This window comes from Eulemur rufifrons, chromosome 18, assembly GCF_041146395.1.
Source record: "Eulemur rufifrons isolate Redbay chromosome 18, OSU_ERuf_1, whole genome shotgun sequence".
Lineage (NCBI taxonomy): Eukaryota > Metazoa > Chordata > Mammalia > Primates > Lemuridae > Eulemur > Eulemur rufifrons.
In genome coordinates this window covers 46541296-46568062 of record NC_091000.1, presented here as the reverse complement: position 1 = coordinate 46568062, position 26767 = coordinate 46541296, and the positions used below count along the sequence as shown (strand labels likewise).

Genomic DNA, 26767 nt, shown 5'->3' with positions numbered 1-26767 from the left:
CCAACTGAATTCAGAATGTTGCCTCCCAAATGGAACAATTGGATCTTGTCCACGATGAATGTCTTCTGAGAGGTCTATTTTCAGATAAGCCAGCTTTCTTTTCTCCTGCTCAGTGTCACATTTCTACTATTAGGATAAAATCAATAATCAAAAGAACACCATCATGAATGGTCATAAACACAGAGAAATGTATGATTAGGTAGATATGAATCTTCAATAATAGCTGACATAAGGCATTTATTCTAAAGATTCAGAATTTACATTCTTCTCCTAAGAGATAAGGAAATCTTGGAAGGTGATGTTCCTGAGGCAAAGCCAAAGTCATTTAACTGGAATTAAACTCCACAAGTGTGAAATTTTATTTTTTAACTTTAATTTTATATTCTTACAGCCATATCCCCCAAGGCTGCATCTCCTGGCACAAAATAAGCACTCATTAAATAATGATAATTGGAAATATTCTAAATGTTCAGTAAAAAAGTAAGTGGTTAAAAGAAGTAGAATATAACCATGCTGTGTAATGAGTTGCAATGTTTCCTTTATAAAGAAAAAGAGTGAGTGTTCCACGTGAAAGAGCCCATGATACAAGGAAAACATATATCAGAGAACTCTATGCTTCGTATGGCTGCATTTCTGTAAAAAATAAAATATAACTGAATAGATATATGCGAATGCAGGGAAAAAAGAACTGTAAGGAACACAAATTGCAGATGGCGACTACTTTGGGGAGAAGGCGTAGCTTTGATATTTTATTCAGGAGTGAAATTGGTACTCAATTTTGACTGAGTAGACAAAGTTATAATTATCAGATGCCAACGCGAGTGTGAATATGCATAATTTACAAAGGAAACGTTTGAGAACTAGTTCTATGACTTTTGAAAATAGAAGAGCAGAGGATCTGTGTAAGATTTCTTTACACATCGCACTGTCGCGAGCCAGAGGACTGTGGGATTGGTAGGAGAGTGCTACAGGAAGTGTCCAGTAGAGGGCTTGGATCTGAAACAGTGTGTGGCCTGGCGGAGAAGGGAGGGAACCCAGCCGTATCTCCCCCGTCTCCTCCCGCTCCGCTAGGGAAGGAGCTACCTGGATCCCGAACCTCACGACTGCCAGATTATCTCGCGATGCGACAAAGAACTCAATTTCTAGTAATTTCCGCTAGATTGAACGCTTTTGCCTCAAATATCGCGGCTTCTTGAAAACAACACGATACTTCCGCTTATACTATTTTCAGTGTTCATAGTCCCTGTGAGAAAATTTTAAAAGTCGTTTTTTTAAGTGTAGGTTGGTAGTTATTTACGCGTACTTCTGAGATCAAGTTTAATATATTTGTTCCAAAAATGAAAGGGGCAAAAACGAATGTGTCAGAAGTGGGATTCGAACCCACGCCTCCATTTGGAGACCAGAATCCCCAGCGCGGGGAAGCGAAGCTTGAGTCTGGCGCCTTAGACCACTCGGCCATCCTGACACCCTGCAAGAAGAGAGAGATTTTTCGCTAAAATAGAGATCAGCGAGCAACGTTTCTGTGACGTCCACAAGGAAGTGATGATGTCAGGGTTGCCTGGTAACGGTAAGAAAAGAAAGCCACCTGTGGATTGAAAAAGGAAAAGATTTTGCAGGAGCAGAAAAAATGTTTATGCGTAAAACTAGATACAAGTCTCTTAAGGGCCTTACATTTCTGCGTGCACACATTTCTTGTGCCCAGCCTACCCAGATTTCGGGAAGGAAGGAAAGGAAGAACATCTTTTTGTCTCGGTCGCTGGGTCGGCTTTCCAGCCTCTAATCTTTACTGAAATCTTGATAGTGGTTAGCCTTCCCCTAGGACTAGGGTTTCGTTCTTTTGGACATGGTGGAGAACAAAACAACAAAACCCTAACAAAAGCTCTGGTACTACCGAACAGTCCATTTTTGTCCCCTCTATTTCGTTTCCTCTTGTCCCCAGAACTGCCTCGTTGAAAAGTTTCTCCTGGGTCCGGAAGTGACATCCAGGGAACTGCCGGTGTAGGGCGCTGATGGCTTCTGACCGAGTAAGGGCCGCAGGGGCAAGGCCAGTTCCTGCCCCGAGGGACTGACTTGTCTGTCCCAGGTCCCGAGAAACTCCAGGAGCGACACGCTTGCCCCCGACCTTCCTGGTTCCTCTCTGGTGTTTCCGATCGAAAGTCTCCAAGGTGTCCATTGCCAGTGGCGGTTTTTAAGGGGGATGGCGGGTGAGAACCACATCCCATGACCCACTTTTCCAGCCGTTCCTCAGCTTTATGCCAATAATCTGAGCTCTGGGCCTGGAAGGCCCGAGGTCACAGATCTTAATGGGGCCCTAAAACTAAACAGTAAGATATTATCCCTCCAACTAGACATAGAGCCCTTAGGGGCCAGGAATACCGTGCGAAAATAACTTTTGGTGGCCAAATGCCCCCAGGACAGTGCCTGACAAACATGGTAGGGGCCTAAAAAATGTATTTGAACTCAACCATTTTAATTACTGTATTCAGAGAGCAGAAATATAGTCTTGGGAATTTTAATTAGATTTTGCCTCAATAAGCTATTTGTTCATTAACATTAAAATGTTTCTTTTTTTTCTGTAAGGCAAATGTTAGGCCTCTTTTCCGCATGGAGGGAGAATTTTGAGTTTCAGTAGGCTCTATCTTAGACTTCGTTGGTTTTATATCCTATTTTTGATAATTAAAGAGAAATGGGTAGATGGGTAGTGAGAAGTACAATGAACGCTGGTTTCTCAATCAATCTCCCTCCAAGATATGAGATATGGTATATTTCCTTTCATAAGCTATAGTTCTATCAGAAGGAAGTTATCCAGGAAGTGATTCCCAAATGGCAACAGTAACCCCTTAATTATTTATAATTTTTTTCTAATTGCAAAGTACACATAAATTATTGAAAATACAAATAAGTCAAAAATTAAACTTATCCATACTCTCACAAGTCAGAGGTTAACTTCTATTAACATTTTGATGTATTTACTCTAGTTTTTCATATGGCATACCTTTTTCCCCAAGGTCATGTATAGTACATACTTTGCTAACTTGCTTTTTAAATGAAAGTATTATGAACTTAAGTACTTTCCAAGTACTGAAGTTAAATATTATTTTGCATAAATTTTAATGACTGCACATAGCCCATTTCAAACCAGTATTGTTGGAACACTGGAGTATTTCTAACTTTTCACTTTCATGAGCAATGCTATGAAGGCCATCTTTGTGTAGACAAATATTTTCAAACATCCACAATTATTTCCTTAAATTTCTAGCGGTGGAATCATTAGATCAAAGTTTATATAGTTTTAAAAGCTTTTAATATATACTGCCCAACTACCTGCTAAAAAGATGTGAAGTAATTTAGATACCGAAAACCTGACCAACACAGGATACCAGGATTAAACAACAAACAACAATAAAAACAATAAAATATTTTAATAGGTGAAAAATGTTAAGGCATTTTTTTACAGAATTGATTATTAGTGATGTTCAACATTCGTGTTTAAAGGATGTTTTTACTTCCTCAGTAAATTGCTCATCAGATTTTTATTGATATTCATCTTTCCTTATTAATTTGTAAGACATTTTATGAAAACTAAACTCTTATGATATAGTTTCTATTTACTATGAACCCAAGCAGAAATTCCTTTTACTATTAATAACAAGAATCCCATTAACTTCCTTAAACATGTGTTCTATTGCCATTTCATGGAAACTATGAGCTATAAAAGTTAACAAGGCTCCAATGTCAATTTTTAAAACAAAACTGTGGCCCACATTTAACATCCTTGTAATGTTATTATGCTATATGTTTATTATGTTATTCCTGGTCATGTTTTGTTCCATCCTTATTCTGTCTTTGTTTATGGCACATTAAACTCCTGATTTTATCTGTTAAACAGCTTTAAGTCCATTTTGGAAGAAAGTGAGGTATAAATAAATGTGTAAATATTTTTACTATTTACTAACAATATTTATGGTGCAAAAAGACTCCCCAGAGGTCATTCTACATTTTTATGAAAACATCTTCTGTTTAATACAAGAGGAATTTTGAAAGGCCCGACCAATTATTTAAAGAAGGTAGGTGTGGGGGGCGGAAGAGGCTAAAAAGGAAACAAGCTGACAGTAGTGGTCTATGCCAATTTTAAAAAACAAGATTTAATTTCCAACCTTGAAATCAATATCTTGACTGTTTTATGGGAGGTTCCATAAAATCATCTGATTTTCTGACACCATGTCCAGGATTTACTTTAGACTAGATGAGGCTACTTTTGAAATCAGATTGACCATAAATTGGTAGTTGTTTAAGTTGAGAGACGATATGGGGGTTTCACTGTTTATCTTCTTTATTTTTGTGTATGCTTAAAGGTTTCCATGGTGTACAGTGCAATACAGAAAGAAAAAAAAAAAAAATCTGCTGGGGGCAGTAGCTCCATATGTAATCCCAGCAACTCAGGAGACTGAGATAGGAGGATGGCTTGAGCCCAGGAGTTTCAGGATACTGTGAGCTATGATTACTCCACTGCACTCCAGTCTGGGTGACAGAGCGAGACCTTGTCACTTAAAAAAACAAACAAAAAAACACCCCTGGTCTCACCAAAAGCATCTACGTTAATTTTTTTTTTAAATATGTAGATTGAAAATGTGAAGTCTTTCTAAACTAAAAGAAATTATCTTCTCACTTTTCTCCTATTACATTCTCGTGTATCACAAACCCTGAACTGGATTTTGAAATCACATCCCATACAAATCCAAATAAATTCTGTATGTGTTTTGAATGAAGAAATCTGGTAAAGAGACCTGTGCATCTGAAAAGGTTACCTTCAAATGTCTTGCTTACATTTGAACTTCAAATGCAAAAATAAATAAATAAGTCAGACCTGAGAAATTTACTTTCTCTTCAACAGGGAAAAAGGAAATGTAACTGGGGCAATGCTGTAAAGTACAAGTATTGTTTGCACATTTTGATGTCTAAGCTACTTCATTAACATGCTAGCAAAGTCAATTCCCCTACCATAACCCACCAACATTGCTTTGGTTGGGCTTTCTCATTATTCTTCACAGAAACCTCATAGGAGGAATTTCTTGGTTAAACAAGGAGCAGGAATTAGTAATTTAATTACATAATTAAGTCAAAGCAGGACTGAGCTAGGGGGCACCAGCTTATGAACCTTAAGAAAAAGGGCACTAAAGAAAAAATACAGACCTAGCATTTGGGCTTCCTCTCAGATTATTGTGGTCCACAGAAGTCTCCTACAGCACACAATGTTTTACTTTTCCCCAACTCGTCTTTAGTTGTGCTCCACTTCTTTCTCATGTTATTTTTGCCCTTCCCAATTGACTTTAACTTTTCCAAGGAGAGAAGCCATGTTCTCTTGTATTGTCCTCAGGAGTCAAGTTCAGCTGAGGCACCCAACACTGGTTAGCTGTGTATTTGAATCAAAGAATGTCTTTCATTTGTGAAGAGGCAACTCACCCACCATTGGTACGCCAAAAACCTTTTGAGTTTTATTTTTTATTTTGCTGGGAGGAGATGTGTGATTGCCCTCTATATTCTTTGGTCTGGATCTCAGATAACTGAAGGCATTAATGAATGGCTCTCCTTTATCATCTGACAGCTATTTGCTTACTTTCATAGTGTCGAATTCTCTCATCTCACTTAATTGTAAATGGTGGAGAGGAGGGGTCATGTTCAGTTTCCCTTTATTCTCTGAACCTGTCTCTTCTAGGCCTTGTCTGCTCTTGGGGAAGATGCTCTTCTCTGTGTGTCCGCCCGTATGAGAAAAAAGAGCAGCTGAAGACACGTATGTGTGCACATGCGTGCAGACTCACACACACATACACACACACACACATTTTCCTGGGGCAACAAAACAATTAAGGAAGGAGTTGTTGAAGCCCTAATATGTAATTAACAACTTCCGGATGTTCTGAGGAAAGAAACAGAGAGGAGCCAAAAGAATCCTACTGGGCCCATAACTGTGACCCAATTGCTGATTCAATGAACCCAAAGGTTGCTTACCTTTCTGCAGATGAGTAAATTTAGAATCATTTACAAATTCATTTAACCTCATTCAAAATAGCAGGCTTTTTTTAAATTAAAAATTTAAATAAATACCTATGAACCTACCACCCATAGCAGAAGATAACCAGTAACACATATCAACCTATACCCTCCTCTACCCCATCATCCCACACACTCCATAGGTAACCATGATCCCATTGTTCATATTATAAAAAGGGTATCATAAGGTATACAGTCTTGTGAAACTTTTTTTTTTTTAGAGACAGGGTCTCACTATGTTGCCCAGGATGGTCTCAGCCTCCTGAGTGGCTGGGATTACAGGCTGAAGTCACCATGCCCAGCTCATTCTTCTGAAGCTTTTTTCACTCAGCATTGATAGTTAAGATTCACCCGTATAGATACATCCCCATTCAAGTTGGAAGTAGCTTTGTTGAATCCAACAAGATTGCTTACCATTGCTCCAGCTGCTGCTTTTAGTAAAATGCAATAAAATTCTGCTCCACTAGGTCTACTGGGAATAAAGTAGACCCAGTGTGAGATCCTCTAAGTTAGCCTGGAGACAGCCCCATCACTGAGGCAGCAAGAACCAGGAGTCCATCCCAAAGGCATGTTTCTTTGGAGTGGTACAAAGTGTCCTCTTTGTGGGCCTTTATTCTTCCTCCCTTCCCCAATGCACTAAATTAAATGAAATTGGAATGATTTTGAATGGGACTCTTCACCCCATTTTCCAGTTGCAGATCCTCAAGTTTAGAGTAGACAGTGTTATAAGGCAGGCATCCCAGGTCAATGGACTGGCATTCCAAGGCTTCCAGTCTCTGCTCTGCCCCTCTTATGCAGAAAAGCATAATCTATATATATTTTGGGGCAAGATTTGATGTATGTGGTCATGTGTTCCATCTCAGTTTGAATCCTGGCTTTGCTGCTTCCTAGCTGTGCACCTTGGATAAGTCATTTACCCTCTCTCTGCTTCAGTTTCCTTATCTGTAAAATAAGGGCAATAGTACATACTTGATAAGGTTGTTATGAGCATTAAATAAGTTACTGTGCATAAAGCTCTTGATAATATGTGCCAAGCACTGCTTATGTCTTTTGAAAGTATTTATATAAATGTATATAAATTATCATATGCATTTATATCTGAGTATTCAGCAAAAGCTAATCTAGCCTCATGGAAGCCCCTTTCTACAGACCCTGGTTACATTATTTCCCTTAAAACCTGATGAATAAAAAATTAGGACATGATATCACAACTCATGATTTTCAGCCATGGAACCCCAATGCCTGGTACAGGATAAGTATACTCATAATCCTGTCTTCTGAGGCCATGTTCAGAAAGAGAAATAATCCAAATCCCTGGGAATAGAGCTATTCTCTCAGCCTGATCTTTCTTCCCCAGCACATGGTGACTCCATGCCCCCAAGGGCTTGGGCTGGTGGTTCTGGGCTAGGAAGCAAGTTTTGGGTCTTCTGATCTATGCCAAGTATTATTGCATTATTCCATTTCCAATTATAAAAAAAGGACTTGAGAAAACACTTTCCTAACAAAATTACAGGATTAACCAATACAAGAGCTGTAGGCTATGATGTCCAACACTACTTTTTCAGCATTATTAGAAAGTAGCAATATGGTACTGAGAAAGTAGTTTTATCATGGGATTCTGGACCCATGTGGGAAACCAAAACCATTAAGCCTTTCCTCCCCCTCCCTTCCAACATCTATGAACCCAATCCTACCAAGACCCGGAAAACAACAACAATGTAAACATCCATATTCACTTTATTTTTAAACAGAGGGGCATGTACCCACAGAGAAGCAGGACTAAGAACCATCATGGGGTCTTGCTCAAAGTGATCTGTCCTAGCCTTCTGACTCCAGAATGTCTTATGTTTCCATGGCCATGGGGATGGAGCTGCCCCTTGATGATATACATATTAGAAAGGTCAATTCCCCCATTCTCCAAAGGAGATGGAGAAAAGGAGGCAAGAATACTGGAATACTGCCCCAGAATTCTTCCACGGATGGCATATGACTGACCACCAGTCCATAAATGTGACTGGGAAACTGTGGACGGAGTTAGGTGGAATATTATCCTGGATGATGTGCACCCGGCACCGGGATACACCTTTCATTGGAATAAATGGAGCAGGGAAAGCCCTCAGAAAAGATACAAAGGCAAAGAGACATTGATTAGAACATTATCTCATAACAGAAGTGGGGCCATTTCCCACCATTATTGTAAAATAACTGTAACTAACCAAAACACATACAGGCCTCTTTAATGGAGTTAATAAAATTACAGCAGATGGGGAATCGGGGTAGAGGTACTGTTCCCAGAAGGAAAAACTGGGATAAAGGGAGCTGTGCTGACAGGGCCTTGTACAGTTCCATTCTAGGTTAGCAGAAAGGAGCCCTAGTCCAGAAATGACAGCAATTACCCATAATCACTACGTGGGGCTAAACCAGAGGAATCCAGGCTGAGCCAAGAAGGTGTAAGTATCTTGTATGGCTCTCCAAATCCAAAGATTATCCACATTCTTTATCCACTCCAGGAACGTGTAAAATCACATAGTGTGAAAATACTGGAGGTGGACATTTGGTTTTTATTTCTGGGAAATCCCGATACTTCTCACTACATCTCACAATGTGTGTGGGAAGGAAAAAAATGGTAGAGAACACAGACATCCTGTCTCCCACTGCAAGGGCATGGAACATGGTAAGGATATCCAGCGGTGACAGACAGGAAGTGGCAAGACAAGATGCCTTGTGCCTGGCATAGGATTATAGCCAATAGCTCTTGTGGCCTGAGTTCACCTCCTCAAGGAGAGGTCTCCATGGGATGACCATGATTCCCAACATGGCCAGAAAACCCATCAATCCCACTCATGGGACAGATGATCAGCGGAGCTGCACTCTTCCCTCCCGAGTAACTCAGACTGAAGTAGGGCCGGACAGGCCCACAGAAGGTAGCATGAGAGAAAGTAAAGGTGTGACACCTCTCTGTCACGTTGTAGAAGGAGACCTCGCCAGCATCATAGTCCAAGAAAATCCCCACCCTCTGGAGAGGGGTCCGCAGGGGGAGGGCAGTCATTGGGGAGGTAAGAGCCCAATATTCTTTCCCATACCACAACGACACTGCCCAGAATCCATTCTGGGGGGCCGAGGTTACTCCACCTTTTCTGCACACTGAGTCTTCACAGACACCTATGGTCCACTTGGCTTTATCTCCCACCTCTACCTCCCAATAATGTCTCCCAGCGATGAAGCATGGAGAGCCCAAGACACAAGGAAACAGATTGAACCGCTCAGGGTTGTCAGGCAGGTCCTGTTGGAGGTAACTGTACCGAACTTGCCGCAGATTATCAGAGAGGATCAGGCTGGGGTAGGCTGTGTCTGGGTCCAGAGTCACGTCCACTGCAGAGACACAAAGGGGAGGGTCAGCCTGAGAGCCAACTCTAGAATATCTAGCCTTCCTCCTATCTCCCTGAGAGTAAGAGCTCCCCACTAGAGGTTGCAGTCATTTTATATGAAATACATCCTAAAGGTCACTATTCAAAAATTATTGCTTCGATTAGCTGGTTACCTTTTTTAGCCAAGATATATTGAATGTACTAAAACTTTACCCATTCCCTTTCTTTCACATCTTAAGCCACAATATCCATTATAAAGTCAAATTTGAGGTTTTCTTACATGTCCACAATCCCTTAATCTGAAAGCTTCAGTGGCCAAAAGTTTCAAAGAATTCAGAATATTACAGATTTTAGACAGGCACGCTCTGGTACAGCACTTTATAATCAAATATTAACAGATCTACTGTGAGACATATGAATGCTCACCTCGTGTAAAATATGGACTTTATAGTCCCACAGAAATTCAGGCTTTGCTACCATTACTAATTTGCCATAAAATAATGAAAAAGCTTTTGGCTTTCAGAGATTTAGGATTTTGGAATTGTGGGTAAGGGACTGGGAAACTGAACAAATTTGCCCACTTTTTGAATCACTCTTATCCATTCTGTTAATATAAGATCTTTACTCTCCACATTCAAACCCTGTTCATCCTCCTCTAATGTCCAGTGCAAGACCCACATCTTCCTCAAAGTTTTTCAAAGCTCAAGCCATTACACTCTTCCTGTTCTTAAATCGAAAACTGTATATCACCCATGTCATCTCCTCTAGTATTTAGTATTACAGCATCTTGCAATCATATGATGTTTTCCTGTTTTAAAAGCACTAAAATGTATGCTCTCATTTGCTCTTCACATCTTGTTCAGGAGCAACAAGGAAGTCAAACATGACCTCTCAGAAGTCAAAGCTAAATGGAGCTTTGGGAGGCTAAATGACTCCCATAAAACGTTCAAGACAAGCAACTGGGGGCGGTGACCAGGAACCCCAGAACCTTCGGTTCTTGGTTCAACAATCTGTCCATAATGGCTGCCTATTTTTTTTTTCTTTGAGACAGGGTCTTGCTCCATCACCCCGGTAGAGTGCAATGGTGACATGATAGCTCACTGCAACCTCAAACTAGTGGGTTCAAACAATCCTCCTGCCTCAGCCTCCCAAGTAGGTGGGACTACAGGTGCATGTCACAACACCTAGCTAATTTTTCTATTTTTAGTCAAGAGAGGGTCTCACTCTTGGCTGGGCTGGTCTCGAACTCCTGAGCTCAAGCAATCCTCCCACCTCAGCCTCCCAGAGTGCTAGGATTACAGGCGTGAGCCACTGCATCAGGCCCTATCTCTTTCTTGTGTCGTGGGTACACCTCATACCTCCAACCAAACAATGCCAACTGCAAGAGTAGAATGGTGTCTCATACTCTTTTGTTCCCTCTAAAGTGCCCTGCACAATGTTAGACAGTGTAGGATATAAGTAAAGTACTCAGTTAATACTTTGTGAAAGAATTAAATATGGATCACAGTCAGTGGACACCAGTGAATGAAGACCTATTGTATGTAGAGTTTTTCTCCTTAAGAAGGATTCCTCATAACAGAAGGTCGCTGTGTGACTATGGAAAGTACACACCTCAGATTTGAGTACCTCTAGGATTGTAGATTTACCCAGTCTCTCTAAATCATAGGGTGGAGGTGGTTGTCAAGGAAAGGGGGAGTTTTGAGCTTTGCCTTGAGGCATAGTGATGGGATGACACAAGACTCCTGGATTCTCTCTAGCACTCAGAATAGGAGTTGAGCTCCTGCCTGTAGCAAATCACATTTTGCCCCTGAGGCTGGGTAGGAGAGCAGTGTACCATTCACATTAGTAGTTAGGTTTACAAGGATTTTTACTCCTTACCCCAGTATGGTTTATCTCCCATCACTTACCTGAGTATAACTGAGCCTCTCTCAATTCTGAAAGAACAAAGAGAAAATAAATTATGGAAGTCACATGAGTATTTCCAGGAAAAACGTAACTGACGGACCTTTGATTAGTCATCATAAAGCAATGGTCTTCACTAGAAACCCCAGAACAACTGCTGTCAGCCACGCACTGATTTCTTCATACAATGTATGACTCTTATCAACCAGCCAAGAGCTTTGAGGGAATAGAGACTGGGAACCTCAAGTAGAGGATAACCACACACCTGAGACTGATAGAACATGGGATCAAACTGAGACAAGATCAAGGATTCCACTTTCCAGCAAGCCAGCTGGCTCTGCAGAAGGAAACCCGGTTCCAAGCCCACGTCATCCACCACTCTTAGCTATTATAAGTCATCTCTGTTGTAGGAGCTGGGTGGCTCAAGGGACAACCACTGCCACTCTGGGGCAAACAAGACTATTCACTTATAAGGCACTTTACAGCTGACAAAGCATATTCACATATGATTTCACTGAGAAGTGGCAAGAGAAGGGCAGAAGTAAATGAGAGCCAGATCAAGGAAAATCAAACCTGAACTAGTCACGTCTGGTATTATCTACCATATTGAGTGGAGTTTCTCCCTATTTGTCTTGCTTGTGGAGGACATGTGAGTGTTCCCTAAATCTATATTGCTAGATGCCAAAAAAGTACATTTCTGAGAAGATGCAATACAAATAAAGATTCAGCGTACGTAATATAGAAAATTATCAGAGATCATGTGGGTCATTTGTAATAAATAATGAAAGGATTTAACTGGATTTCAGACTCTATCAGACTGCCTGCCTAGGAACTTGGTATTCAATATATAGCCAACTCCAAACTGAATGTGGTTCAGGAGCAGGAGATGTTAGACTTGGAAAAGCTTCTCCAAATGCCCAGAACACTTTATTTAATAAACATAAATGTAGGACTTATTATGTGTCAGGTTACATTCTAAAGGCATTAGAAATGGTAACAAATCTTAATCCTCATAACCTTATAGGTAAAAACTATTACTAACTACTTCCCCAGCAGTGCTGCTCAATTCTGCCTGTCCTGGTTGGCACCTGTGCCCACAAGCAGGAGAAACTCAGTAAATTAATTTAAAAAATGGGCTCAACTGAAAACTAGCATAGTTTTTGTTCATTCTCTTTCCCAACTAAAAAAAATTAAAATAACCAAATTAATTCTGGATTAATTAATTTTTAGATCGCCTATTTTTCTTCTTCACTGATGTAGATGGAGAACTGATTGAATATGGTTAACAGACTTCAAATTAGAACAAGAGGCTATTAATTGAAAAAGTTAATAAGACTAAAAGGAAGACATAAAATATCAGGGGAGGGTAGCCAGTGGGTATCATCCTTATCCCATTTTCCCACACTTTTAATGCAAATGCTCTTCTTCTCAAGAAACTTCAACATCAAAAGTCCAGTAGGTAGATAAATTTACCTTGGATTTTCTCCATATCTGACTGCATTTTTTCTAAGAAAAAAGAAGAAGATATTCAGTTTGCATTCCACTCTCTGGCTGGAAAACATATCCTTTCAGACAATACACAGATATTCAGAGTATAAATCCATTTCTCCTTATGACACCTCTCCTCACATTACCTGTGAACTGCTTCAGACTCTCCGTCAAGAACAGACACTTTTGGGCAAAAATATGGATTTTCTCTTGCAGATCTGGAGGTGTGATCCAGGGTTCAGGGATCCTGATTCTTTCAGCCCTAAATTAAAAAAAAAAAAAAAAAAAAAAAAAAGATGTTTTTTAAATTGACTCCCTAATTCCATAACCTTCCAGGGGCCAGGACAGGGTCTAGGCTAAACTGTCCAACACAGGTGTACAGCCCTTAAAACCAGATACTACAGTTGTTCCCATCTTCTCCTCCTAGGCTATGATCTTCTAGACCAGAACAATGGAGACATCTTACTTATTCCTGTAGCTCCCAAAGTACCTCATTCATGGCTTTTCAAATCACAAGTATTCAAAAAGATTTACTGAATTTAATTGACTACAAGGCTGACCTTGCCAGAAAGCAATATATGCCATGACAATCCTTGATATTCATGGTAGGCAACTATCCAGAATCCTCAGGTTCCCAAATATGAAGAGAATGACATCTTCAGACAGACAGGCACTCTGAGGGACAATACCAAATTTCCCCACCTCTGCATGGGAGTCTATGGCAAAGACTGCTAGTTGCCTACCCAATAGCCCTTCTCCCATCTTCCACCTTTTGTGGCTCACAGCTGCCCAGTGTTCCTTGTAGCTGCACATGACCTTGTGACTGAGTTCAGGCCACTGAGAAGTAGGAAATATCCGTAGTATTTTGAGAGGTCTGCTTAAAAAGGAATCCTTCCTTCTGGCTGGCTTTCTACCAGCTATGGACTGGACTATATCAGGACCATTACCTTGGGGACAGTAGAATAGTAATGAGAAGAAACCCAAGTATCTGAAGATCTCTGGAACTATCATGCCCATCCCAGGCTACTACCTATCTGCACATTTCTTATATGGTGAAAAAAATTTTTATTGTGTTTAAGCCTTAAGCCAATGAAATTTTGGGTTTCCTATCTCATATACCCAAACCCAGTCCTTAATGTCAGAAACTGCTAGAGTCTGAGAGATCCACCTCCATATGTTAGGTCAAAACTAGACTGGCATCAAAAAGTAGCATGTAAAGGTAGTATTTGCTTGGGTCATCTGGCTAGGACAGGTACGAGCTCCAACTTTATCTGCATCCCAGGAGCCCTCAAGAACCTCAGTTCTATCAACATGATTCTCTATACATAGAGACCTCCCAGCCAACCTACCCCATCTATGAGGCCCTCCTCCATCTCCCTAAATGCTCCCACATAGTCAAGCTGCATTTTGCTTTGGAGGGTTTTTACCACTCAAGATTTTAATCAACTTCAACGTCCAGCTCCCTCAAAGTCAGTCTCCACTCCTGAAGGCACTCTTGTACCAAACATCATTTTCCCAAGGCCTATTCCATTTGCCTCGTCATGCATCCTGCAAATACAACTTTACCCTGGCTTATCACCCCCTTCAAGCTCTCCCTCTTTGGTCATGGCCTGACTCCCAGGGAGCTCTTCCTAACCTGTTGTTTAATGGTGGGAAAATAACTAAAATAAGAGCCAGAATCCATGTGGCTCATGAGTAATTATATAATTCTAAGCCAGTCATACTTTCCTTAGGCCTTATTTCCCCTATTATAGGAAAAAAAAAGATAACAAAAGGGAAAGGATTCTGAAATACATAGGAAACAACAGCCCTAAGCTACCCTTGCACTCTGCCTAAGTCCCTGTAAGGGGCCCCACCCACTCCATATCCCTAAATCCACCAGCACCCTCCCAAGTGAAACCCATTCCCCCCAAATCCACATTTTGTCAATAACTCCTAAGTTTTACTGAGAAGAGCTGTGGTTCATTTCGTTCCTTGCATACTTAGTGACTCTCTTCAGGGACAGTCAGGGTATGTGTCAATTTGGTAAGATGTCTATCTCAGGCTCTGGGATGCTTTCAGAATTTATAAATGTGAGGGAGATAGTCTTTCCATGCTTGATTTAACACCTGGGAGAAAAAAACTGTACCTGCTCAATGTGTCCCCGATGTCCTGTAAGAGAAAGGAATAGGAAACCATAAGGAGTCATTCATAACTTCAGTTTTCTTTCATAGATACATATTGAAAACCCCACTATGGGCTAGTTCTCCTAGGAGAAACCAGAGAGACAAGGCTCACTGAACATAACTCACAGCCTTACAGAGGTAGAAATCAGGCAGAGCAAACTGGGGTACACACTATTTGCTATACCAGCATCTCCTAAGCCTTCCTTCTGCACTCACCGTCTACTGGTCAAGGACCTCATGATTTCAAATTTACTAACTCAAGCACCTTACCCCTGGACCTCAACTGTCCACCTGTCCAGCTTGCTTTTCATTGTGAAATAATATCAAATACACAGAAAAGCTGCTACTACCAAAAACTCCTATATATTCATTTCCCAGATTTACCAACTTTTAATTGTTCACTTATCATTTTATCTCTCTCCCCCTCATATGTGACATATTTATCTTCAAACCCTTTTAAGAAGTTATTGTTTAGATTGTATCTCTTTATACTTCCATATGTCGATTCCAAGAATTAGTACATTTTCTTAGGAAATTGAACATTGATATGTTTATATATCCCACAGTTCATACTCTGATTTAATGAACTGCCTTAATAATGTTCTCTACAGCTCTCCCACCCTGCTCTCCTCAGGTAACCCAGAATCATTCACTGCATTTAGTTATGATGACATGTGTCTTTAACTGGAACAGTTCCTCAGCACTGATTTGTCTTTCATGGCATTAACAGTGTTTAATACCAGGCAGTTACTTTATTGAATGTCCCGCCACTTGGGTTTGTCAGATACTTCCCTCATGATTAAATTCAGGTTGTACCATCTTTGACTAGTACATGTTGTTTTCTTCTAAAGGTACACGATATTCCCTTATTTGTGATACTAATTCTGATCACTGTATAGTTACTACTTTCCTATTTATAATAAGTAATCTATAAGAGACACTTCCAGTCCTCATCAAACTTTCCCCCCTTAGATGTAGCATCCATTGATAATTTTTGTCTAAATTAATTTTTACTATGATGACTGCCAAATGGCTGTTTTCTAGCTTTGAAATTCCTTCTACATTACTTAGTTGACATTCTAATGGAAGGAAAAATTTTCCCTTATTTATTATTAGTATGGGCTTACAGATTCTTATTTTATTCAGTAGGTTATAATCCATTACTGTTCTTATCTATTTTGGTGCTCAAAAAGCCTGAGAGTTGGCCAGAGAGTTCGTGTCACTCCCTCCTATCTCATTCTCCCCAGCCCCATCGTTTTCTGGTTTGTCTTTCCAGTTTCCTTTGTAAAAATAAACAGATACATATACTTTCCAATTCCCCTTTTTTTCTTACACAAAAAGTAGCATACTCTGTAATTTACAATTTGATCTTTTCACATAGCAGTGTATACCGGGAACCACTCTGTATCAGTTCACTGGTATCTTTTTTTCTTTACAGTTGCATAGTATTAATATTCCATGTGTATCATTGTATATACATGCACAATTAACTAAAACAATCTTCCAAGTTTAGAAGTTACACTATTTCCAATATTGTGCACTTACAAAAATGTTGCAGCAAATAACCTTATACATATGTATTTTAAGAGACAGGCACTCAGGCTGGAGTACAGTGGTGCCATCATAGCTCACAGCAACCTCAAACTCCTGGGCTCAAGTGATCCTCCCGCCTCAGCCTTCTGAGCAGCTGGGACTACAGGGTCGTACCACCATGCCCAGCTAATTTTTGTATTTTTTGTAGAGACGGGGTCTCCTCTTGTTCAGGCTGGTCTGAACTCCTGGCCTCAAGTAATCCTCCTGCCTCAGCGTCCCAAACTGCTAGGATTACAGGTGTGAGCCACCACTCCCAGCCTGGATTCTATTTTATTTTTTATTGATACATAGTAGATAAACATATTTTCAGAGTATATGTGATAATTTAATTCTCTTATTATAAGTACAGCTGAACATTTTTTTCAGATGTTAACAAATTTCATATGCCTTTAACAACGTGCTTGTGTCTTCTGCCCATTTTCCTATAGAATTTTGGTCTTTTCTCTCAATTTTGAAAAGTTCTTTATATATTAGAGCTATTATTAATATTTCTATTTGTGATATTTGTTGCAAATATTTTACTTCAATTTAACATCATCTTTTTTTCTTTTTTTAGATAGACTATTGCTCTGTTACCCCAGCCAGAGTGCAGGGGCATCATCATAGCTCACTGCAACCTCCAACTCCTGGGCTCAAGTGATCCTCCTGTCAGGGACTATAGGTGTTTGCCACCACGCCTGGCTAATTTTTTTAATTTTTAGTAGATACCAGGTCTCACTTTTGCTCAGGCTGGTCTCAAACTCCTGAGCTTAAGCAATCCACTCACCTCATCCCCGAACGGGGTTGGGATCATAGTCATGACCCACCTCGCCCGGCCTAACATCATCTTTTTTTTTTCCTTGTGCTAATACCAACTGCTTTAATTATACAGGTCTGTAGTATGTTTTAATATCTAGTAGAGCCAGTTCTCTCTCAGAGCTCTTCTTTCTCAGTGTATCTCAGCTATTTGTATGTGCTTATTTTTCTTATCTGAAGCTTACTGTCTAGATCCAGAAAAAAAGCTCATTGGTGTTTTTATTGAAATTGTGTTAAATTTATGAATTTGAAGGACTGACAATTTATTGAGATGTCATCAAATAAGTGACATCTTTTTATTTGTTCAAATTTATTTGATGTCTCTCAGAAGTGTTTGATCATTATAATAAGTGTTTCTCCATATATGTTTTCTGTATATTTCTTATAAGTTTATTCCCAGGTATTGTATCTTCTTTTGCAATTGGAAATGAAGTGTTTTCTTCTTTTTTTTTTTTTTTTTTGAGACAGAGTCTCGCTCTGTTGCCCAGGCTAGAGTGCCGTGGCGTTAGCCTAGCTCACAGCAACCTCAAACTCCTGGGCTCAAGTGATCCTTCTGCCTCAGCCTCCCAAGTAGCTGGGACTACAGGCATGCACCACCATGCCTGGCTAATTTTTTCTACATATTTTTAGTTGTCCAGCTAATTTCTTTCTATTTTTTTTAGTAGAGATGGGGTCTGGCTCTTGCTCAGGCTGGTCTCGAACTCCTGAGCTCAAACCATCCACCCGCCTCGGCCTTCCAGAGTGCTAGGATTACAGGCATAAACCACTGTGCCGGGCCTAAAGTGTTTTCTTTTACTATGTCTTTTAGTGGCTGTCACCTGGAACATAAAGGCTGATGATTTCTTTATGTTAACGTCTTTTTCAATTCTTATGCCTCTAGTGCTTTTCTCTTATCTAACTGAACTGGTTAAAACCGGTAGTACAGGCCGGGCGTGGTGGCTCACGCCTGTAATCCTAGCACTCTGGGAGGCCGAGGTGGGCGGATCGTTTGAGCTCAGGAGTTCGAGACCAGCCTGAGCAAGAGCGAGACCCCATCTCTACTAAAAATAGAAAGAAATTATATGGACAGCTAAAAATATATATAGAAAAAATGAGCCGGGCATGGTGGTGCATGCCTGTAGTCCCAGCTACTCGGGAGGCTGAGACAGGAGGATCGCTTGAGCTCAGGAGTTTGAGGTTGCTGTGAGCTAGGCTGACGCCACGGCACTCACTCTAGCCCGGGCAACAGAGTGAGACTCTGTCTCAAAAAAAAAAAAAAAAAAAACCGGTAGTACAATGTTAAATAGAGGGAGACCACAACAGTCATCCTGCCTTGTTCCTGATCTCAATGGGACTGCCTCTAATACTTTGCCATAAGATTCAGCTTGCTTTTCTGATGACTTCCACTGTAAGTACTTTTTGCTAATCATAGAGACCCTCCTCCCTCCTTGAGGCCATGATCCCTCTTTCTTTCTCCCCTTTCCTCATAATCCAACTCCAGTTTTATGATCCATCCATTCAAATATATTCTCACAAATACCTTCTACCTTTAAAAAAAGTTTTAAAATCTTAAGAATGATGCTTAAGCAGCAGTTATATTCAAATTGGAACCATGCAGAGAATATTAGCATGGCCCCAACACAAGAATGACACAAAAATTTGTGAATCGTTTTATATTTTTAATGTTGACAGCATTACTATTCACATTAGACAAAAGGTGAAAGCAACCCAAATGTTCGCCAACTAATGAATAAACAAAATGTAGTACATAGCCATACAATGGAATGTTATTCAGTCATAAAAAGAAATGAAGTACTGAAACATGATATGGTATGGATGAACCTTGAAAAAATTATGCTACGTGAAAGAAAAAGGCCACATACTATATGATTTCATTTATATCAAACATATAGAGTAGATGAATCCATAGAGCCAGGGGGTGGGCGTATAAGGGAATGAGAAGTGATTGCTTAATAGTATGGGGTTTTCTCTTAGGGTAATGAAAGTGTTCTGGATTTAGATAGTGGTTGGTAATTGCACACAATTGATAATTGTGAATTTAATAAATACATTTGTGCCACAGACCTGTACACTTTGAAATGGTGAAATTTATGTTATGTATATTTTACAAAAAACAAAACAAACAAAAAAAACCCTTCAAGTTCACCTGGCAAAACCTCAAACCCTGGATGAGCCCAACTATCTCTTTCTCAGTGACTGCACCACAGCAGCCAAAATCTGAGAAAGCAAAGCAGACAAAGCCACACAACAGGGCAGAATGGTCCCACTATAAATGGATGTTAACTGACCAAATAATCCTACTCTGTCTCACAAACCAACTGTCTCTCTCATACCCTGAAACAATAATTTCTTCCCATACAACAGATGACTGTTTGAAGCTAACTCCTATACATGTGTATTAGTCCCCATTCCCACCTGCCTTCTCAGGAACAGCACACTGCATATTAGTCCATCATTTCTTGTAGTTTCAATGTATTCCTTCACCTGGAAACCTCATAATATAGACCCTCTTTCCTACACATACTTTGAAAATATGTTTAACTACTTTCCTTAGCATCACCTCCAGATATAGCTCCACAATCCTACCTCACCTCTAAGTATTTTCTTAGGTCCCCTTCACAGTCATACTTCTTGAAAGAATCATCTACTTGTAGTCTCCATTCACCCCACCCAGTCACCACTCAACTCCCCCTGACATGGCTCCTCCCTAAATTATTCCATGGTGGCAGTTCTATATAAGGACAGCAATGATGGTCATGTTGCTGAACAAAATGGATATCAGCTCTGATATTATTTGACCTCAGCTGCACTACTGTGTTGTCCAATTTCCCTCCTAAAACATTCTGCCTCCCTGGCAAACAAACACCAATGTACCTTAAGGCTCAAACTGTCTTCTCTTATTATTCTAAAGCAGGGGTCAATAAATTTTCTCTTAAAAGGCCAGACAGTAAATATTTTAGGCTTTGTAAGCCATACAGTCTTTGTTAAAAATGCTCAATGTTCCTGCTATAGCAGAAAAGCAGTGAGAGATAACACATAAATGAACGAGCATGGCTGTGTTCCAATAAAAATGTAGGAACACTAAATTTAAATTTCATATAACATAAATCCAACAAATTTCATGTAAATTTGAATTTCATGTAATACAGTCTTCTGATTTCTTCAAACCATTTAAAAATGTAAAAACCATACTTAGCTCCCTGGACATACAAAAACAGGTGATGAGCCATAATTTGCTGACCCTTGCTCTATTCCATCATCCCTTTTTAATGGCATTTACCAACACCTGTGATAACTGTTCATTAACTATCTGAGCTCCACATTAGACTATAATTCAGAAAAGCTTATTTAGCACTTAATAGTGCATGACCTAAAGCAAACAATTAATATGTGCTGAAAGAACAAATGAGAGACAGGCATTAGCTCGTTTCTGTGGTTCTGCTGGATTAGTCTGCTGAGCTTTATCACCTCCACTACCAAGGTTAAATCACAGGACTGCTCAAACTAACCACTCCTGCTTAAAGTGCTTACTGTTCTGTGGCTGTGGTAAAGCGTATGTATATGTTAAAGTTACAGGATACTGGAATGAGGAGGGTCTTTGAATGACACGTGGTGGGTCTAGCCCCTCGTTTCATGAGCATATGAGGTCACTGAGGCCTACAGAGATCAAGAGCCTCGCCTGTGATCAGATCACTTGTCAGTGCATGGCAGGCTTGGACATCAGGTCTTCTCTTTGCCCTTTCCATGAAACAATGCAACTGACTGATCCAAGCTGTGTCAACAAGAAGTTCTAATGTACACTTTCCTTCCAACATACCCAATACAGAGTTTGGCAAGCCCTTGCCACTCTTGCAGAGTTAGCAAGAAGACAGGAGGTCCTGGATACTACTTGGCAAAAAGAAGAAAGACCCCTTTTAATGGGAGCTACCTTGGCAGAGTTCTCCAAGCCTTACCTGCAGAAGCTCCCTGGTAGGCTGCTGCTGTTTCTCTTCAAGCTGGGCGATCAGGCTGCTGAGGTGGGAGATGTTACAGGAGAACTGGGTGATGGCACCATTGATGCTGTTGTAGATGGCCAAGTCTAGCTCCTCGAGACGGGCCAGGAGACGATACTCATGCTCCTTCAAGGAGTGATACAGCTGCTCAAACTCCCAAACTATCTTCTCCCTCTCCATCTGGGTCAGGCTCTATATAGATGACAGGGAACAGCAGTGAAGAGAGAAAAGTATCACTTTTAGTGTCCTTCACATTTCTTCCCTGACTACCCACCCCCAAGACCTCATCATTTCCTCCTAGGATACTGAAACAAGCACCGTGTTCACTCACTTATTATTTCCAGTCTTCTGCCTGACACAGGACAGTTTCTTGCATTGCAAGATATTTAGCATCCCTCCCCTCCCCTCCCCAACCACTCAATTCTTCCAGTTGACAGTAGAAGAAACACCCCCACACCATTATAAAGAAAAGGGCAGTACTGGCCTTGCTCAAAAACCACAAGTCTAGTCCATCCTGCCCATTTCACAGATGAAGAAACTAATGCCCTGAAAGGTTGTGTGACCCTCTTCATCTATACAATTAAGGGTAGTGTCAGAGCCTGGAAGCATGTCCAGTTACCCTGATTCTCAGAGAAGGGGTCTCTCCCTTTTGGTAACCCTCCCACAGAGAACACCATTGTATGCATAGTGATTTGAGTCCACTCAGGCTCATGGAGAAGATTCTCCACCCATCAGACCTATTTTCAAGCAAGGAGGGCTGAGGTTTCAACAGACTGCAAGGGCAGAGAAAGTGGTGGGATCTAAGGACACCATGGAAATAAGTTCCCTGTTTAGTAGTTCTTTATTACACCCTGCCAGGACTGACAAAATTTCTCACAAGAGGATTCTAGACATAACTAGTCAGGAGTTTGCATTTCAGATGTAAATATTGCTAATGAGTGGGGATTTATAATATTTTATTTATTGTTCAAAAACATTTTAAACACCTAGGTGGTAGATGTGCAAGCGTATATTATAAAAGTTTCTGTACTTTTTGGCTTTAGAGTTTTTGGTTTCTTTGGATTTTTTTCCAAAACAAATTCCCAAATACCCCTATCACATTAGCACATCAGCCACTTGCCAAGGCCTTGTGAGACTAGGGGAAGAGAGCAGAGTGAAAAATTCAGCACTGAGGCACTGTCAAGAAAGGGAAACACTCCAGAGAGAATCAATAGTGGGGCTTAGGCAAATCTACTATCGGCACCCGTCTGCAGGATGGTACCAAAAAGAAGACTAACTGTACCCAAGAATTTTTCCTATCTCAGCTTTGTCAAGGATCAACCCCATTCTACACAAAATTTTGTTAATTTTGTTAAATTTTACTGATAAATCTAACTTCCAGAGGTTCCAAACTTGGCTTCCTCATCCTTTCCCTAAAAGTTGGGGAATCCCTTGGTTCTTCAGGTGAGCTCCTACTGAGTGCCATGTAGGCTCATTCCACCTGTACCTAGAAGTTCTGGGTGACCTAGCTGGACGAGGTTAAGGGAAATAACATCAGCCCCACAGAAGAGAGAGTGACCAGCAGGCATAATATTAACTGTATTCCAATAAACCTTACCAAGAGTTCAGCCCGTGCCTGCTCCCCCTGTGCCCGACGTCTCTTCTTTAAGTCTTTCACTCTTTTTAGATGGTCCAGCTGGTTCTGGATTTGTTCCTGAAAGAAGAAAAACAGATGGGAAGTTCAAGATTAGACAAATCTCAGCATCAGCATGGCTATTCTGCCTAGCATACATGGAAAACACTCCTAATACCAACTCCTTGGTTAGAGCTTGTCCTTAGACCACACTGCCACCCACAGGAGAAAGGCCCAGAGCACAGGGCCACCACCCCTCCCCTTTGGCAATTTATGTGTTTTTTAGAACAGTGAATCATCTACCTGTCCCTAGAAGGATACTGCATGGCTTAGTGGAAAGGTGACTGGACTAGGAAGCATAACATTGAAGTTCTTTCACAGACGAATACTGAGACACTGTGTGACATGGGTAAAGCCCACCTTTCCAACCTACTCCAGAGTTATCACCAGAGTGATTAAAATGATATAGTTCAAAGCTCCATAAGTGTTAAGTGATTAATTATGCATGAATGCACTCACATTTAAACAGGGACATAATTGTGTGTATTCCTGCAGCCCTCAAATATACAGAAAATACACAGCATCCTAGTCTCCTTGAATGTTGCCTTAAAACTGTTTTATATGCAATACTTTGTTCCCGTGTTATTGTTTAGTTGTGCCAAACTGTTCAACAGTTCACAAAAGGCTCTGCACATCCTATGATTTCACTTAATCTTTATAATAACTGTTATCTCCTGATTCTCAGAATGGCTAAATGACTTAGGCAGTAAAGCGCTCTGTCTTTTTCTGTGAGCTTCTAGAACAGGATTACAGGAAAGTGCTGTGGAAATACTTACAAACTGATGAGTATCTGCTTGATGTGTATACCGTCAGTTAACATCCGAATGTGTTTTGTCTGAGCTTGTCTGGGAGTGGAGGGGAGTATGAGTATCTGAAGCTTGTTGTTGTGTACGTGGTTTTCCACACTTAAACTGTCAAAAAGAGGTTCTCCGTGGGCCGTCTTTATGTACAATGTGCTCGTGAGCGGGGAAACACAGGGGCAAATAGAGAAAGGAGAGTGGGGGTGGGGAGACTTCTGGCTTCCTCACCAGCTACAGGTTTTCCTCCCAAATCTGAATGCGAAGGCTCTTGAGAGGACAGAGAGGAAATGACGGCTGTGAACCACACGTCCGGCTCAGCCATTTTCTAGGCGGAAAAAAGGGAAGCCCCTTTGGCTCCCTCCTTCCTTTGTCCGACTCCCGCTCCCACCCCTGCCCGCTCCGCGCCCTCACCTTGAAGCCCTCCACCGCCTCCTCGAGCGGCAGCACGCTGTGGCCGCGGTGCTCGCGGGAGCGGTCGCACACCACGCAGATGGGCATCTGGTCCTCCTCGCAGTACAGCTTCAGGGGCTCGCGGTGCTTCTCGCACACGCCCATCTCTCCGCCGGGCCCCGACGGCCGCTCGGTGCGCAGCTGCTTCACCAGCTGGGTCACGTTGGCCAGATGCCGGTTGGGCCGCATGTGCCGCTGCGGGAAGGTCTCCCGGCACTGCGGGCACGACACGTTAGTCTCTGCCGCGCCCCAGCAGCGGGCGAGGCACGCGCAACAGATGTTGTGGCCGCAGTCGAGCATCATGGGCTCGGCGAAGTACTGCAGGCACACAGGGCAGGTGGTCTCCTGCTGCAGGCATTCGGCCACGCTCCCGGAGGCCATGGCGCGGGCCTGCGGGGGCGCAGGGCATGGGCCCCGGAGCCGAGCTCTACGTGGAGCCCAACTCTCCTGCGCTCTTTCCCGTTCGCTGCTCCTGGGCAGCACGGGGAGGAGGCAAGCGGGGCGGACGGAGGGCGGCGCCTCTCAGGCCCGGATCCCAGACGCGACCGCGCGCGGAAGCCTCGGAGTGGCCGGGCCGCTCCCTGCGCCACTGTACTCCGCGGAGTGAGCGTGGGAATACTGCCGCCTCACCAAGCCGCGCGACTACGCCAGGGGGCCGGGAGCAGGGCCCCGCGGTCAGGCTCAGAGGGTCAGGCGCAACAAGCGCACAAGACAACGTGGCCGCGTCCGAGCGGATCCCGGCGGCCGCGTAGACCCCACCCCGGCGCGAGCGGAAGAGGCGGCTCGGGGGGCGGGGCTTGGCCCGCACCTCCAGCAAGCGACAGTATTTCGTGGCTTCGGGGCCTGAGCTCCTTCCTCCTGGAGAGGACCGGGAGGCCTCTCCACCTGCCCTTGGGAGGGGCGCGCTCGAGCCTAGGGTCACAGGAGCAGATGCTGCCTCCGAGGCGCGGCGGTGACATGGTACCCTGCCACAGTTCCGGGCCTACCTCCAAGCTTCCCCGGCCACCGGGCCTGGAAGGTCTTTTGTTGGGTTTCTTCTTGGGGCCCAGCCCTCAGCCCTTGTAAGAGAAAGCTGGCTTTGTATAGGTACTGGGAAGCGCAAACATCTGATCTCCGCGAGAAGCTGGAGGATGGGGGTAACAGACTGAGCCCCACTTGGTATGTGAGGCACGTGATTAAACAGACCCACTCACAGGCACTCGAAATTTTGTTTAGAAACAGAAAGGTTTGATGATCAGACGGTGACATTTCTGTGGGGCAGAATCGGGCCCAGTTCTGCTACTCCTCATGTGTACCCAAGCAAGTTGGTTTACTGTTTTGAGCCTCAGTTTCTCCTCCTGTGACATGGGGATGGTAATGAAACCCTAGCAAGGAGGTAGAATTCATTATATCTTTTAATTTTTAAACCATAAGGATGTTTATCCATTAAAATAGGAATAAAATGCCTACTGCATAGGGTGGTTCTATTGAGTAGTGCCTAAAAATTCTTTGCTCGTTTCTGAACTAGAGACTGAGAATCCTTCGGTTTTCTAGGGCAAGGGTGGAGAACCTTTCCATATTCGAAGGCTGCATTAATTTAGCTGTAATTAAATCAGGCCGCATTCAAGAAGCTTCAATTAGATATACTGAAAATATACATTATTTTGTAAAAATCTAACTACTATGTATTTAATAGTTTCAAAAAATGATAACTTTGTTAATTTTAAAGTTAACCTTTTAATGACTGTGTTGTGTCTGCTTTTTGTTGGAAAGCATTTGAATATTTGGTTGCAGCATGGAAGTCCAAAGTTTCAGGTGATCCCCTAGATGGGTATCAGTCATTTGCGACCTTAAGGGTGTCTTGATTTGGGTTACATAGGAGAATATAGATTCCCAGCAATAAGTGATTGAAAAGCAAGAAAGCATTTTTTGGGCATGTTGACACAGACGTGGGTATTCTGCATTTTCCCATATTTCAATTGAATCTTTCTTAGCATCAAACAATGTCTTTAAAATGTCATCTACCGAGAGCTCAATCAATTCCATCTGTAGTTCTTTAGGTGCCTTCGTGATATCAACTAGGTGAGGCTGAAATGCTAATTTGAGTGTGATGTCATGATTCTCAAAGTCAGTGAACCTTTCATTGTATTCTTCGATTAATAGGTCTATAACAGCTGCATATTCTTCAAATGATTTGCATATATCATCCTGCTCATCAATGACCTTTGCTAACTGGGGAAAATGTTTACCTGAAATTTCCTTTTGAAGAAGAATTGTTTTGAAAAAAGACAGCTTGTTTTGAAATGCTTGGATTTTTTAAATCTCCACTTTAGCACAGAGATTTTGCTGACACAAGATACAATGAAAAGAAATGAGAGCATCTGGATCTGTTAATACTTGTTTCATCTGTACAATAAACTCTTCATGTTTTCACGTCATGGAAGGTGCACTATCTGTACACACACTCACTAAATTTCCCAAATTCAGTCCAACCTCACAACATTTATCTTGA

At 41.8% G+C, this 26767-nt stretch overlaps 1 protein-coding gene and 2 non-coding genes across 3 annotated transcripts; 1 reads left to right on the top strand and 2 right to left on the bottom strand.

The window, feature by feature from the left end:
• Positions 1 to 1359: 1359 nt before the first annotated feature.
• Positions 1360 to 1465, bottom strand: TRNAL-CAA (transfer RNA leucine (anticodon CAA)). Its single transcript has 2 exons — positions 1428 to 1465; positions 1360 to 1405 (listed from the first exon to the last, which is right to left on the bottom strand). It is a non-coding gene; the product is annotated as a tRNA-Leu (tRNA).
• Positions 1466 to 7770: 6305 nt separating this feature from the next.
• Positions 7771 to 25026, bottom strand: TRIM27 (tripartite motif containing 27). The gene is made up of 8 exons (XM_069493747.1): positions 24238 to 25026; positions 22952 to 23047; positions 21316 to 21546; positions 14938 to 14960; positions 12956 to 13071; positions 12795 to 12827; positions 11327 to 11353; positions 7771 to 9423 (listed from the first exon to the last, which is right to left on the bottom strand). Exons 1-8 carry the CDS (start codon positions 24655 to 24657, stop codon positions 8828 to 8830), a joined length of 1542 nt encoding a protein of 513 aa, XP_069349848.1. The 5' UTR covers positions 24658 to 25026; the 3' UTR covers positions 7771 to 8827.
• Positions 18920 to 19022, top strand: LOC138399210 (U6 spliceosomal RNA). The gene has a single exon (XR_011236108.1). It is a non-coding gene; the product is annotated as a U6 spliceosomal RNA (small nuclear RNA).
• Positions 25027 to 26767: the final 1741 nt, after the last annotated feature.

Bases quoted from the DNA above. Each gene is read 5' to 3' on its own strand.
- TRIM27 (XM_069493747.1), bottom strand. From the start codon at position 24,657: ATGGCCTCCGGGAGCGTGGCCGAATGCCTGCAGCAGGAGACCACCTGC. The intron at 21,547-22,951 runs GTAAGGTTTATT...TCATCTATATAG, and splicing joins AGGCACGGGCTGAACTCTTG to AGCCTGACCCAGATGGAGAG. The intron at 13,072-14,937 runs GTACAGTTTTTT...TTTTTAATTTAG, and splicing joins ATCGGGGACACATTGAGCAG to GGCTGAAAGAATCAGGATCC.